The sequence below is a fragment of the Hyperolius riggenbachi genome, chromosome 4 (genome assembly GCF_040937935.1).
Source record: "Hyperolius riggenbachi isolate aHypRig1 chromosome 4, aHypRig1.pri, whole genome shotgun sequence".
In the NCBI taxonomy this organism is placed as follows: Eukaryota; Metazoa; Chordata; class Amphibia; order Anura; family Hyperoliidae; genus Hyperolius; species Hyperolius riggenbachi.
In genome coordinates this window covers 502,993,190-503,008,112 of record NC_090649.1, presented here as the reverse complement: position 1 = coordinate 503,008,112, position 14,923 = coordinate 502,993,190, and the positions used below count along the sequence as shown (strand labels likewise).

At 49.7% G+C, this 14,923-nt stretch overlaps 1 protein-coding gene across 2 annotated transcripts in view; it reads right to left on the bottom strand.

Annotated features, from left to right (window-relative positions):
• SPTBN1 (spectrin beta, non-erythrocytic 1) overlaps positions 1 to 14,923 on the bottom strand; it is a 393,630-nt gene that overhangs the window by 7,976 nt on the left and 370,731 nt on the right. For both annotated transcript variants that reach the window (XM_068233127.1, XM_068233128.1), the window contains 2 exons: positions 6,042 to 6,280; positions 4,700 to 4,873 (listed from right to left, as the gene is read on the bottom strand). In XM_068233127.1, the coding sequence (XP_068089228.1) occupies positions 4,700 to 4,873; positions 6,042 to 6,280 (413 nt within the window). The remainder of the gene's footprint in view (positions 1 to 4,699; positions 4,874 to 6,041; positions 6,281 to 14,923) is intronic.

Sequence of the window (14,923 nt, the reverse complement as noted above, 5' to 3'; positions counted from 1 at the left end):
GTTGCATCCCGATGGCGTTTGGTCTATGATAATGTCTGTTTAAGTGAGAGCTTCAATAGTTCCATGATTTGTAAAGTCAGATTCTGGGTATAAGAATCTCAGATCACCCAGCCCAGTTCTCAGCGCAGGTAAAAGACAGTTAACCCTTTGCACACGCAAATGCATTCACAGGTATCAATCATCTGAGCACCACTGTTATCCTACACTGCGCAGAAGTACCCAGGAATTAGTAGGGGTCCTAACTCTGGCCCTGTAACATGCATAGTGCATATTTCATGAACACCCTTGTGAGTTTAGTCTGAGCACTATCTGTCCCAGGAGAGGACGTCAGGATGTGTGCTCCTAATCCCTAGATAAGCTTGATGCAATGAATGTTTGCATGTCTGCACTATGCATGTTACAGGGCCAGAGTTAGGACACCTGCGAATACCCGGGTACTTCTGTGCAGTGTAGGTGACTACACAAGAGAATGTATTTGCATGTCTGTGCAAAGGGTTAACTGTCTTTTGCTAGTTTTCTGGCCACACTCCATTTAGCACCTCCCTAATAACTTATTTAAAAGTACTAACCAGGTGATGAGCCTGAATGTATGTGTTTTTTTAGCAGAACGGTTAAATGCATTTCAGGCCTCTGAGGCATAACACAGCAGATCCAGTAATGTCAGCATAAGAGGAGCCCCTCAGTCTCACCCCCACAGATCCAGTAATGTCAGCATAGGAGGAGCCTCTCAGTCTCTCCCCCGCAGATCCAGTAATGTCAGCATAGGAGGAGCCTCTCAGTCTCACCCCCACAGACCCAGTAATGTCAGCATAGGAGGAGCCTCTCAGTCTCTCCCCCGCAGATCCAGTAATGTCAGCATAGGAGGAGCCCCTCAGTCTCACCCCCGCAGATCCAGTAATGTCAGCATATGGGGAGCCTCTCAGTCTCTCCCCCGCAGATCCAGTAATGTCAGCATAGGAGGAGCCTCTCAGTCTCACCCCCACAGACCCAGTAATGTCAGCATAGGAGGAGCCTCTCAGTCTCTCCCCCGCAGATCCAGTAATGTCAGCATAGGAGGAGCCCCTCAGTCTCACCCCCGCAGATCCAGTAATGTCAGCATATGGGGAGCCTCTCAGTCTCACCCCCACAGATCCAGTAATGTCAGCATAGGAGGAGCCTCTCAGTCTCTCCCCCGCAGATCCAGTAATGTCAGCATAGGAGGAGCCTCTCAGTCTCACCCCCACAGACCCAGTAATGTCAGCATAGGAGGAGCCTCTCAGTCTCTCCCCCGCAGATCCAGTAATGTCAGCATAGGAGGAGCCCCTCAGTCTCACCCCCGCAGATCCAGTAATGTCAGCATAGGAGGAGCCTCTCAGTCTCACCCCCACAGATCCAGTAATGTCAGCATAGGAGGAGCCTCTCAGTCTCTCCCCCGCAGATCCAGTAATGTCAGCATAGGAGGAGCCTCTCAGTCTCTCCCCCGCAGATCCAGTAATGTCAGCATAGGAGGAGCCCCTCAGTCTCACCCCCGCAGATCCAGTAATGTCAGCATAGGAGGAGCCTCTCAGTCTCACCCCCACAGATCCAGTAATGTCAGCATATGGGGAATCCCTCAGTCTCACCCCTGCAGATCCAGTAATGTCAGCATAGGAGGAGCCCCTCAGTCTCACCCCCGCAGATCCAGTAATGTCAGCATATGGGGAGCCCCTCATTCTCACCCCTGCAGATCCAGTAATGTCAGCATAGGAGGAGCCTCTCAGTCTCACTCCCGCAGATCCAGTAATGTCAGCATATGGGGAGCCTCTCAGTCTCACCCCCACAGATCCAGTAATGTCAGCATAGAAGGAGTCTCTCAGTCTCACCCCCGAAGATCCAGTAATGTCAGCATAGGAGGGGCCTCCCAGTCTCACCCCCGCAGATCCAGTAATGTCAGCATATGGGGAGCCTCTCAGTCTCACCCCCACAGATCCAGTAATGTCAGCATATGGGGAGCCTCTAAGTCTCACCCCCGCTGATCCAGTAATGTCAGCATATGGGGAGCCTCTCAGTCTCACCCCCGCAGATCCAGTAATGTCAGCATATGGGGAGCCTCTCAGTCTCACCCCTGCAGATCCAGTAATGTCAGCATAGGAGGAGCCCCTCAGTCTCACCCCCGCTGATCCAGTAATGTCAGCATAGGAGGAGCCTCTCAGTCTCACCCCCACAGATCCAGTAAAGTCAGCATATGAGGAGCCCCTCAGTCTCACCCCAGCACATCCAGTAATGTCAGCATAGGAGGGGCCCCTCAGTCTCACCCCCGTAGATCCAGTAATGTCAGCATATGGGGAATCCCTCAGTCTCACCCCCGCAGATCCAGTAATGTCAGCATAGGAGGAGACCCTCAGTCTCACCCCCGCAGATCCAGTAATGTCAGCATATGGGGAGCCTCTCAGTCTCACCCCCGCAGATCCAGTAATGTCAGCATAGGAGGAGCCCCTCAGTCTCCCCCCCCCGCAGATCCAGTAATGTCAGCATAGGAGGAGCCTCTCAGTCTCACCCCCACAGATCCAGTAAAGTCAGCATATGAGGAGCCCCTCAGTCTCACCCCCACAGATCCAGTAATGTCAGCATAGGAGGAGCCTCTCAGTCTCACCCCCGCAGATCCAGTAATGTCAGCATAGGAGGAGCCTCTCAGTCTCACCCCCGCAGATCCAGTAATGTCAGTGTAGGAGGAGCCCCTTAGTCTCACCCCCATGGTGAATGGTTTAGCCCCAGTGCTGGTCACTTTTTCAGAATGTAACAAATTGATTGTGTCCAATAATCAGGAAAGCAATATGATGTGGTGTACAGATGAAAACACTACAGTACTTCCAGGAAACCAGATGGAAGTGACATCGATATTAACAACTGTACAGCAAGTTAAAAGCCTGTAAATATTACAAGGCTTATCCAGAAAGTAACACCTGTTTGCTTTCATCTGCCATGCAAGGTATACTTTTAAGTGTTCTTTAACTTGCATCCGTAAAGGGACACTTAAAGGGACACTTAAGTCAAAAAAAAAAATTTAGTTTTACTCACCTGGGGCTTCCAATAGCCCCCTGCAGCTGTCCGGTGCCGTCGCCGTCTCCCTCCGATCCTCCTGGCCCTGTCGGCAGCCACTTCCTGTTTCGGTGACAGGAGCTGACAGGCTGGGGACGCGAGTGATTCTTCGCGTTCCTGGCCACAACAGCGCCATCTATGCTGCTATAGCACATATCATATACCATATAGCAGCATAGAGGGTGCTAATGTGTCTGGGAACGCGAAGAATCACTCGCGTCCCCAGCCTGTCAGCTCCTGTCACCGAAACAGGAAGTGGCTGCCGGCAGGGCCAGGAGGATCGGAGGGAGACAGCGAGGGCACCGGAGAGCTGCAGGGGGCTATTGGAAGCCCTAGGTGAGTAAAACTCATTTTTTTTGTTTGACTTAAGTGTCCCTTTAAGGCTAGCCAAAAAAATTTAGTTTTACTCACCTGGGGCTTCTACCAGCCTCCTGCAGCTGTCCGGTGCCCACGCAGTCTCGCTCCGACCCTCCTTTTCCTGCCGGCGGCTAAATTCCAGTTTCGACGATAGGCGAAGATAGGCTGGGAATGTGAGTGATTCTTAGTGTTCCTGGCCGCAATAGCGCCCTCTTTACTGCCATTGCAGCCTGGAACGCAAAGAATCACTTGCGTTCCCAGCCTGTCGTCGAGAACAGGAGGTTAGGAGCGACACTGCGTGGGCATCGGACAGCTGCAGGGGGCTGGTGGAAGCCCCAGGTGAAAAAAACTCATTTTTTTTTAGCTAGCTTTAAGTGTCCCTTTAACCTCTTCTTGCCCTGCACGGCTTGTCACGGCTGCAGAATGCCAGTACCTGTTTGTTCAGCAACATTAAACCCCCATCTCCAATCCTAACTCATAAGTAAGGAGTGTGATATTATTACAGCAAAGGGAGTGAAAACCAAATAAGAGATATGATAAATGCTGAAATAAATGAGGCGATTATGTGGCAAAATAATCAGAGGATGCAGTGGTCCATATGCAATTAACTTTTTCTACTGAGTTTTCTCCTGGGTGAACTGACTGAACTCGACTTGCCTAATCTCAGTGACTGCATGATCTGGTCTTTCTTGTATTCCTGTATTGTCATATTGCTGTATGTCACCCCTAAATATTCTCTGTAATTTTAACTAATTCCAGCGCTGCGTAATATGTTGGCGCTTTATAAATACAATAAATAAAATATTTTCACACCTGGTCATAAAATGCCCTTTAAACCACAAGCAAACAAGAAAATACTCAATAATTTTTGCTAGTACTTCCTTGTCAATGCTTGTATACTTTTTCTAATACTTTTTCAATTGTAAACGGCTTAATTAAAAGAATTATGTCCTGGGAGATAACTCAGGAGAAAAAGCTAATTGCATATAGGCCAGTGTGTCTGAAAGATTTACTTAAACCCTTCAGGATTAATAGGCGATGGCCCCTTAAGGACCAGAGCATTTTGCATTTAGCAGTGTGCGGCGGCGATGGAGAGATGATAACGGCAAGAGCGCGTGCCGACGGGAGAGTGAAATCTACGCCCTGGTAAGGCTAACAGGCTGTAAATGGCGTAGATGTCCAGAACAGGTTATCTGGTTAATGATGACCCTCGCATGTTGGCATGGGCTCAGTGACTGCGGCTGTAATACAGTAACAGAACACTAGGTGGCGACAGTGCACTTACTTTAGTTTGAACACATGCTTCTTCTTCTTATAGTCAGTGGCGACTTCACAGAGGGCTTCCTTCAGATTGGCAGGGAGCTCGTTGTGATAGGCAACTCCGGACGCTGCAGACTTCGCATCTTTGTAAAATCCCATTTCTTGATTGTTGATCACACAATATACATTGTGCCAAGATCTGAGGGAACCAAATCGACACAGCCATTAGTATTTCCCATGGTAACAGATCAGGTGCATCCCCCTGCTTGGCTTTATCATGATGATCCAGACGGGTGACGTGTGTGGAGGGCCTATAGATAACCCTGACTCCAGAGGAGGGGACATTCCTAACAATGCTGGCCATTTATAAGGAAAATCTGGGCAAATATGCAGCCGTTACCCACGGCAACCAACCACAGAACTTATCTTGTTTCACGACTGAAATGTGATTGGTTGCTGTGACAATGGCGTTATTTCTGCTCCAGTGTAATTAGCATCAGTCTTGATAAATCTGCACCGCACAATAGTCGTTTAGCCATATACATCTGTAACGCTAAGGCTGGGAGCACACCTGTCTGTACAGAAGACAATACATACCAGGGGCTTCCTCCAGCCCCCTCCAGGCTGATCACTGTATACATACCAGGGGCTTCCTCCAGCCCGATCACTGTATACATACCAGGGGCTTCCTCCAGCCCGATCACTGTATACATACCTGGGGATTCCTCTAGGCTGATCACTGTATACATATACCTGGGGCTTCCTCCAGCCCTCTCCAGGCTGATCACTGTATACATACCTGGGGATTCCTCCAGCCCTCTCCAGGCTGATCACTGTATACATACCTGGGGATTCCTCCAGCACCCTCCAGGCTGATCACTGTATACATACCTGGGGCTTCCTCCAGGCTGATCACTGTATACATACCTGGGGCTTCCTCCAGGCTGATTGCTCCCTCACAGTCTTCCCAGGATGCCTGGATCCTCCCCTGGGGGGCCAGGTAAGTTCTTTAGTCAGCTTGTGCCACAGACCGTGACTGGCTCAGTTACAATGGAGAAGGCGTGGCCAGGGCCGCTCTTGTGCCGTAGACCGTGACTGGCGCAGTTGGGCAGCTTTCAGAGGGGCACAGTTGCTGAACTGAATAGAGAACAGTGGCGAGGGACCAGAAGGACTCCAGAGGGCTGGAAGAAACTGGCCACATTACTTTCACTTTAGGTTCCCTTTAAGGGATTCATTCTAACTGGTTGCTTGGAGTTGCTGCATAATATCCATTCCCAGTATTGCGTTCTATTGTAACTTACACATGTGGTAGAAGAGGCAGAGGAACTGCCCATAGACTTAACACAGGCATAGAAGCATTAACGTACCTGCTGGAGGCCTTCTTGTTGTGCGCTTCCCATTCATGCTTGCGATGCAAGAAGCCTTCAAACTGAGCGGTGGGAATGTCCTGTGTCTTGGCTGGTAACGTGGCAGCCGTCTGCGCCTGCATTCCGGACTTGGACTTGCGGTCAGCTGTTGGCGAGGGGATCGGACTGGATTCTTTTGAACTTGACCTCTGCTCTGTGGATCCATTGACCATTTCATTGGGTTCCGCATTCTCACCCATCTAGGAGGACCATAGAACAAGTTCATTCACTTACAAGAATAACAGAATCCAGGCTTTCAAGCATGAGATATGATGGCTACAGGAATGAAGTACAGCATCTCTGCTTTTCACCAGACACCGGAATATATTAGGGAAATGAAATTAGATACATCAATATGATTAGTAGCTACTGTGTAGGAAGGAAAAACAGAGCGAGGACGCTTTGAAGCTGTACCCCATTCCTTTCTGATATTATACAACACCCTAGAAGGCATCATAAGTGCTCAGCGCCATATATCAGTCAGTCTGAGTTCTTGCGGGATTATTTAACAGCTGAAGAGGAAGGTGGTTCCAAAACACCAGCAGCCAATCAAACCATATTATAACCCGAAGACCGTCAACTGGTCGCTGCGGCCCTTCCTTACCCTCCGCCATTAAATAAAGCCCACCATATATCTGCTAGACATTACAGTAAGACAGGTCCTCTTTAACAGAGATGTTTACAAGCATTGTCAGAAATTGAAGGGTCAGAGTCTCGTTTCTGAAAATGCTTTTTTTTTACCATAGGTAAAATAAAAATCAGAGTAATACATGCAAAGATTAAAACAGAATGAACACCATGCATTTCCACAAGCGCCATCCCGGTTAGCTTGGATTCTAGGAGAGGAGATGAAGTATAGGGAGAGACAATTTTCCGTAGTTATTTTATGTATCATCATCACAAAGTGAATGGGATTGGTGTTAAGAAGGAACGAGAGGAATCACCACAGTCACAACAGCACACGGCTATTTACCCCCAAAACAAAGACCGAGGCAAGGCTCATCGGTGCTCGGCTGGCAGGTCACTCGCTGCGGATTGCTCAGGCTGGAGAAGTCCTCGTCGGCAGCCAGTCATATATTATGGATTCCTAGTAACTTTGCTTTACACATTCAAAACCCTGATATTCATTTTTTTGATTATTATTTTGCCTTTTAGTATCACTGCAGCAGCCTGGAGGGGGCGGTATTAGCAAGTTATGGAAGCGTTGTGCTACTCGCTGTGCTTTGTACTGCCAGTCTGGGTGTGCGGATACAAAGCATGAAGCAATGGTTTAAAGGGGTCCTCTGGGTAAACTAAAACCATCCCCAGCCCCATGCAGCAATACTGAACAATTCCTCCACTAAGCACTGGCATTTGTCACACGGGAGGGGAGGGGTGTAGCCTGGTGAGCCACTAGTGATCCATGACATATTTTGTCTTGAACCTGATTTGGCATTTGCATTATTCTCTAATGCAAGGAGTTTTGAATCAGGATGATACCATTTATTGGCTAACTTAGGGATGGATAAAAAGTGAGCTTTCGGCTTATAAAAAGCCTTCGTCGGACTGGTTCCTGACCAGAACTGAAAAACACAGCTGGTCAGGAACCAGTCCGACGTAGGCTTTTTATTAGCCGAAAGTTTACGGTTTATCCATCTCTAAGTTAGCCAATAAATGGTATCATCCTGATTCAAAACTCCTTGCTTTTACTGATAGCTAACACGGTACAACACTCTACTGCATTATTCTAATACAAGACTCTTTTCTTAACTAGGACTACCTGTAGAGGTTTACACTATGACAACCAGGTGACAAGGCTATAAACTACACAGTTTTACCATCTCAGCAGCTAAACTCTACTAAGCCCTGGTAAGTTCCTGTGTTCTGCTGGTCTGCCTGCTTCAGGGGTCTGGCCACGCCCATTCCTCTGCTGGACTGCCTGCTTCAGGGGTCTGGCCACGCCCATTCCTCTGCTGGACTGCCTGCTTCAGGGGTCTGGCCACGCCCATTCCACTGCTGGACTGCCTGCTTCAGGGGTCTGGCCACGCCCATTCCACTGCTGGACTGCCTGCTTCAGAGGTCTGGCCACACCCATTCCACTGCTGGACTGCCTGGTTCAGAGGTCTGGCCACGCCCATTCCACTGCTGGACTGCCTGGTTCAGAGGTCTGGCCACGCCCATTCCACTGCTGGACTGCCTAGTTCAGAGGTCTGGCCACGCCCATTCCACTGCTGGACTGCCTGGTTCAGAGGTCTGGCCATGCCCATTCCTCTGCTGGACTGCCTGGTTCAGAGGTCTGGCCACGCCCATTCCTCTGCTGGACTGCCTGGTTCAGAGGTCTGGCCACGCCCATTCCACTGCTGGACTGCCTGCTTCAGAGGTCTGGCCACGCCCATTCCACTGCTGGACTGCCTAGTTCAGAGGTCTGGCCACGCCCATTCCACTGCTGGACTGCCTGCTTCAGAGGTCTGGCCACGCCAATTTGACTACTGTCCTTGCCACGCCCCTTCTATCCCCAGTAACGCAACCGATCAGCCTGCTGATGTCCTCAATCATTATCTGGCCAATACTTAGGCCAAGCAGTGCTCGCCTGGGGAATGGACGTAAGCAGGTAAATCTTATTGAGTCTCAGGAGGCCTCAGTATAGCCTCATATGTGACAGCAGTGATTAAAATCCGTATACTGCAGCTTTACATCCACATAGGGAAACCGTCACCCACTACAGGGACACCTTATCGCTTTCTTACCAGGCGCTGAGGAGAGGAAGAGAAATCACATTAAGCCCCATACACACACTCAACATCCAAATGTTGAATTGACTTCTTATCAGGGGGCTGATGGGAGCAGCTTGCTGTATTGCTACCTGGAGGGGGCTGAGGGGTGGAGCTTGCTGAATTGCTACCTGGAGGGGGCTGAGGGGAGGAGCTTGCTGAATTGCTACCTGGAGGGGCTGAGGGGAGGAGCTTGCTGAATTGCTACCTGGAGGTGGCTGAGAGGAGCATGCTGCTTTGCTACCTGGAGAGGGCTGAGGGGAGGGGCATGCTGTATTGCTACCTGGAGGGCGCTGAGGGGAGGAGCATGCAGTATTGCTACCTGGAGGGGGCTGAGGGGAGGAGCATGCTGTATTGCTACCTGGAGGGGGCTGATTGGAGAAGCTTGTTGTATTGCTACCTGGAGGGGGCTGAGGGGAGGAGCTTGCTGAATCGCTACCTGGAGGGGGCTGAGGGGAGGAGCTTGCTGAATTGCTACCTGGAGGGGCTGAGGGGAGGAGCTTGCTGAATTGCTACCTGGAGGAGGCTGAGGGGAGGAGCATGCAGTATTGCTACCTGGAGGGGGCTGAGGGGAGGAGCATGCTGTATTGCTACCTGGAGGGGGCTGATTGGAGAAGCTTGCTGTATTGCTACCTGGAGGGGGCTGATTGGAGCAGCTTGTTGTATTGCTACCTGGAGGGGGCTGAGGGGAGGAGCTTGCTGCGTTGCTACCTGGAAGGGCTGAGGGGAGGAGCTTGCTGCATTGCTACCTGGAGAGGGCTGAGAGGAGGAGCTTGCTGCATTGCAACCTGGAGCGGCTGAGGGGAGGAGCTTGCTGTATTGCTACCTGGAGGGATGTCCAGCAGAGGGTAACATTTTAGTTCACCCTGGAAAACCCCCAGGATGCTACTTGAGTGATTAATTGCAGGCAGCAAGCCGAGACTAATGGACTGTGTATTAATGCTTGATCAGATTACATTGTGTGTTTGATTAGGAGACTGAGGGCTGCACAGTTTTACATGGGTGAGGTTGGTGGACTCCCTTCACATACAGATTCTTCACCTGATCGAGTAACGGAGCCACAGGACAAAACAGCAGGTAACATTTAGAGGTGGGGGAGGGGAGATTCTTATTCAGACGGGTCTGCACTTCCTGTTCCAGAAACGGCCGGAGGACGACCATGAAGAGGCCACATTCAGAGGCAGCAACTTTCATTCTTAAGGTTTAAAGTAAAATATTTAGGCTGAAATGTGCTCGTTTTAGGGAACCATCTGCATGACTAAAAACAACCAATCAGAAATCGGGTAGGGGCGCACCAGTCTGAGAAAACGGTAAGGCGGCCATCTTAGCCTCCAGTTGTCTGAGGGATCAGTACCCAGAACATGAATCAGGGTGTTACAGAGGAGTCTTGCTGGTTGCTACAGGACTGACACCCAGCAGTTCCTTCAGATAAATGAGGATTCTATAACAAGTACAGCAGAATCTCATGACAGGAAACTAATAAACCTCTTGATATAGTAAACTTGGTCCTCAGATCCCAGCAAATACCGTACATACTCGCAGATAAGCTGAGGTACCCACTTTTCTTCTAGAAACTAGGAAAAAATGATTGACTCGCATATAAGCCGCCTCCCCACTATAGCTCCCTCCCTCCATAGTATTAACAGCAGCCAGGTGTGCCTTTAATATGATAAAAATCCCCACTACTCAGTATAAATGGTCAGATGTGCCCCCTGTGTTAGGCATCATCGCCATCGCCATATGTACCCCCTATATTAGGCAGCACCACCATAGCCAGATGTGCCCCCTATATTAGGAATCTGTATCCTTTTGGCAGCTCTTTCCCCTGTATTAGGCATCTCCATCATACCCATATGTGCCCACTATATTAGGAATCCCCCCTCCTTAGTCAGATGTGCCCCTTGTACAAGGCAGCAAGGTGCAGGAGATGCCCCCTCCCCCATGCTTGCAGAGTGGAGCGTGCAGCAGTGGTTTACCTGTCGGCGTCAAGGACCCTTCCTGTAGATGTATGCTGCCAGTTTATAGTGTGCCAGCGGGTCCGTGCAGGAATGCCACCAGCCACCTGCATAGGAACATAGCATGCAGGATCGGGCTGGAAAGTACGTGGGTGGCCAATGTGCATCAGATGGGAGGAGCTTAGAGGAGAGAGCACAGGACACGCACACTACCATTCAAATCAGAGTATGCGCCTCAATTCATCACCGCGTCACTGCAATAAATGTCCGTGCCTTTAGGAATGCCCCAGGCCACTTGCAGAGGATCTAAGCGGTGACATCAGTGCCGGGGCATGCTCTTCATCCTGTGTGACGGTCGCGCTGTATACCAACATGTCACTAGAGGGCGCCATAAAGATAATACAGCGTGAGCGTCACACAGGATGAAGAGGAAACCCCGGCGCTGACGTCACCTCTGCGATCCTGTACAAGCGGCCTGGGGTATTCCTACAGGAACGGACATTGATGACAGTGATGCGGTGGAGTGGTGACAAGTGGCAGAGCGCACGCTGATTTGGATGGTAGAGCGCTCGTCCTACACTCTTTCCTCTACACTCCTCCGATCCCATGCCTGCTGCACCCTGGTCACCCACGTGCTTTCCAGCACGATCAACTATGATCCCGCAGGCGCCGATCCTGGATGGTCACTACACACACAACAGGTGAGCCTGGGCACAAACTTTAGTGACTCACATATAAGCCGAGAGGGGGACTTTTAAGCACATTTTTTGTGCTAAAAAATTCGGCTTATATGCGAGTATATACGGTACATCTCTATACATTATACAATGTATGACCAATCCTGATATAGTAAACTACTTTCCCTGGTCCCTTGGAGTTCACTATAAAGAGATCTACTGTAGTAATAATTAACTTTGGCCCATTTTCCATGAAATGATTATGGCTGTATAGTTGTCTCTGTTTGTGTACTCATTCTGACATGTCGTTAAGGTGTCTAACAATAGGACTCTGAGCAATATGCTTCCACTACTTCATTACGCCCTATATACATGGGTGCCCCTCCCATGACTTTCAGTAACCAATGATATCTGGCTAGCTGAGTCATCAGTGTGCAGTGAAGTGCTGGTAACACCTGCACAGGCAGGAGAAGTAATGTAGGCAGATCATACACAACCAGGAAAGTAAGAGGAGCATTTATGTCTGCTACACACCATGCAATTTACCATCACATAGCCAGGTCAAATCAATTATTATTTGCGGCGGGTCCGATCTGATTTCCAATCGTTTTCTGAACGATTTTCTGATCACTTCTATACAAAATCAATCAGAAAAACGATTGGCCCTGTCGGAAGTAATCGATTTGACTCATCTGTGTGATGGTAAATTGTATGGTGTGTAGCAAGCATTAGAAGCATACCTCACCACACACTGCAGCTAGTTTACTATTAGGTTAGGTCCAGTGCAGGAGATTTTAGTCTAGGGTGACATACCGGTATCTTAAAATGCGGTCCCAAGTAATAATGCAAGTATAATGCACGGTTATTCTATATTACCGGAATCACTTGTAAATGCTAATTTTGCTTCAAAGGTAAAACCTTTCACTTGAAAATACTAAACTGATACGCAGCTCTATCTGAACGAAAAGGTTTCCTACAAAAAGAAATCTGATTGTGTTGAGTAATAAGCCTTATGCTATGGGGAATAATAATGAATGTATCCTGCAGAACTATATGTGACAGTCTGTGTCAGACAAGTGCCATGCAGATATTACAACTATAAGGTACAGATTTCCATAAAACGCTAAGTTGCACATATGATTTTCACATTGCAATGAAGGCTTCAGGTATGTAACTCACATAAAAAGCTTTACTGTACAATACTGTAATATACGTGTGTTAAGAAAGAACTAATAATGCACAAATCAGAAGGCAGGTCTGTGCCTGTGCTAGGAGGAAGGGAGGGCAGAATGTGCCTGTGCAAGGAGGAAGGGAGGACAGAATGTGCTTGTGCTAGGAGGAAGGGAGGACAGAATGTGCCTGTGCAAGGAGGAAGGGAGGACAGAATGTGCCTGTGCAAGGAGGAAGGGAGGGCAGAATGTGTCTGTGCTAGGAGGAAGGGAGGACAGAATGTGCCTGTGCTAGGAGGAAGGGAGGACAGAATGTGCCTGTGCTAGGAGGAAGGGAGGACAGAATGTGCCTGTGCTAGGAGGAAGGGAGGACAGAATGTGCCTGTGCTATGAGGAAGGCAGGACAGAATGTGCCTGTGCTATGAGGAAGGGAGGACAGAATGTGCCTGTGCTAGGAGGAAGGGAGGGCAGAATGTGCCTGTGCTAGGAGGAAGGGAGGACAGAATGTGCCTGTGCTAGGAGGAAGGGAGGTCAGAATGTGCCTGTGCTAGGAGGAAGGGAGGGCAGAATGTGCCTGTGCTAGGAGGAAGGGAGGGCAGAATGTGCCTGTGCTAGGAGGAAGGGAGGACAGAATGTGCCTGTGCTAGGAGGAAGGGAGGACAGAATGTGCCTGTGCTAGGAGGATGGGAGGACAGAATGTGCCTGTGCTAGGAGGAAGGGAGGACAGAACGTGCCTGTGCTAGGAGGAAGGGAGGACAGAACGTGCCTGTGCTAGGAGGAAGGGAGGACAGAACGTGCCTGTGCTAGGAGGAAGGGAGGACAGAACGTGCCTGTGCTAGGAGGAAGAGAGGACAGAATGTGACTGTGCTAGGAGGAAGGGAGGACAGAATGTGCCTGTGCTGGGAGGAAGGGAGGCCAGAATGTGCCTGTGCTGGGAGGAAGGGAGGACAGAATGTGCCTGTGATAGGAGGAAGGGAGGACAGAATGTGCCTGTGCTAGGAGGAAGGGAGGACAGAATGTGCCTGTGCTAGGAGGAAGGGAGGACAGAAGGTGCCTGTGCTAAGAGGAAGGGAGGCCAGAATGTGCCTGTGCTAGGAGGAAGGGAGGCCAGAATGTGCCTGTGCTAGGAGGAAGGGAGGACAGAATGTGCCTGTGCTAGGAGGAAGAGAGGACAGAATGTGCCTGTGCTAGGAGGAAGGGAGGACAGAATGTGCCTGTGCTAGGAGGAAGGGAGGACAGAATGTGCCTGTGATAGGAGGAAGGGAGGACAGAATGTGCCTGTGCTAGGAGGAAGGGAGGACAGAATGTGCCTGTGCTAGGAGGAAGGGAGGACAGAAGGTGCCTGTGCTAAGAGGAAGGGAGGCCAGAATGTGCCTGTGCTAGGAGGAAGGGAGGCCAGAATGTGCCTGTGCTAGGAGGAAGGGAGGACAGAATGTGCCTGTGCTAGGAGGAAGAGAGGACAGAATGTGCCTGTGCTAGGAGGAAGGGAGGACAGAATGTGCCTGTGCTAGGAGGAAGGGAGGACAGAATGTGCCTGTGCTAGGAGGAAGGGAGGACAGAATGTGCCTGTGCTAGGAGGAAGGGAGGACAGAATGTGCCTGTGCTAGGAGGAAGGGAGGACAGAATGTGCCTGTGCTAGGAGGAAGAGAGGACAGAATGTGACTGTGCTAGGATGAAGGGAGGACAGAATGTGCCTGTGCTAGGAGGAAGGGAGGACAGAATGTGCCTGTGCTATGAGGAAGGGAGGACAGAATGTGCCTGTGCTAGGAGGAAGGGAGGACAGGGGTTACTAAGAGATACTATACATGACTTCATAGTAGAAAATAATCTTATTTCTCAGCATCAACATGGGTTTACTAAAGACAGGTCATTTTTGGCTAACATGCTCAGCTTTTATGAGGTAGTGAACGCTAATGTGGATATTGGGAATTCTGTAGATGTGATATACTTGGATTTTGCAAAGGCCTTCGACATTGTTCCCCACAAAAGTCTGGTGCAAAAGTTGAGGATGCAAGGACTGGGGAAGAGTCTGTGTGCATGGATAGGGAACTGGCTAATGGACAGAAAACAAAGAGTTGTGGTCAATGGATCGTACTCAAAATGGGAGACTGTTAGCAGTGGGGTACCACAGGGGTCTGTTCTGGGTCCAGTGCTCTTCAACTTATTTATTAATGACCTAGTAGATGCAGTAGTGAGCAATGTTGCTATTTTTGCAGATGATACAAAATTGTGCAGAATCATCAACTCTCAGGAAGATAGTGTCATATTGCAACAGGATCTGGATAGGATGGC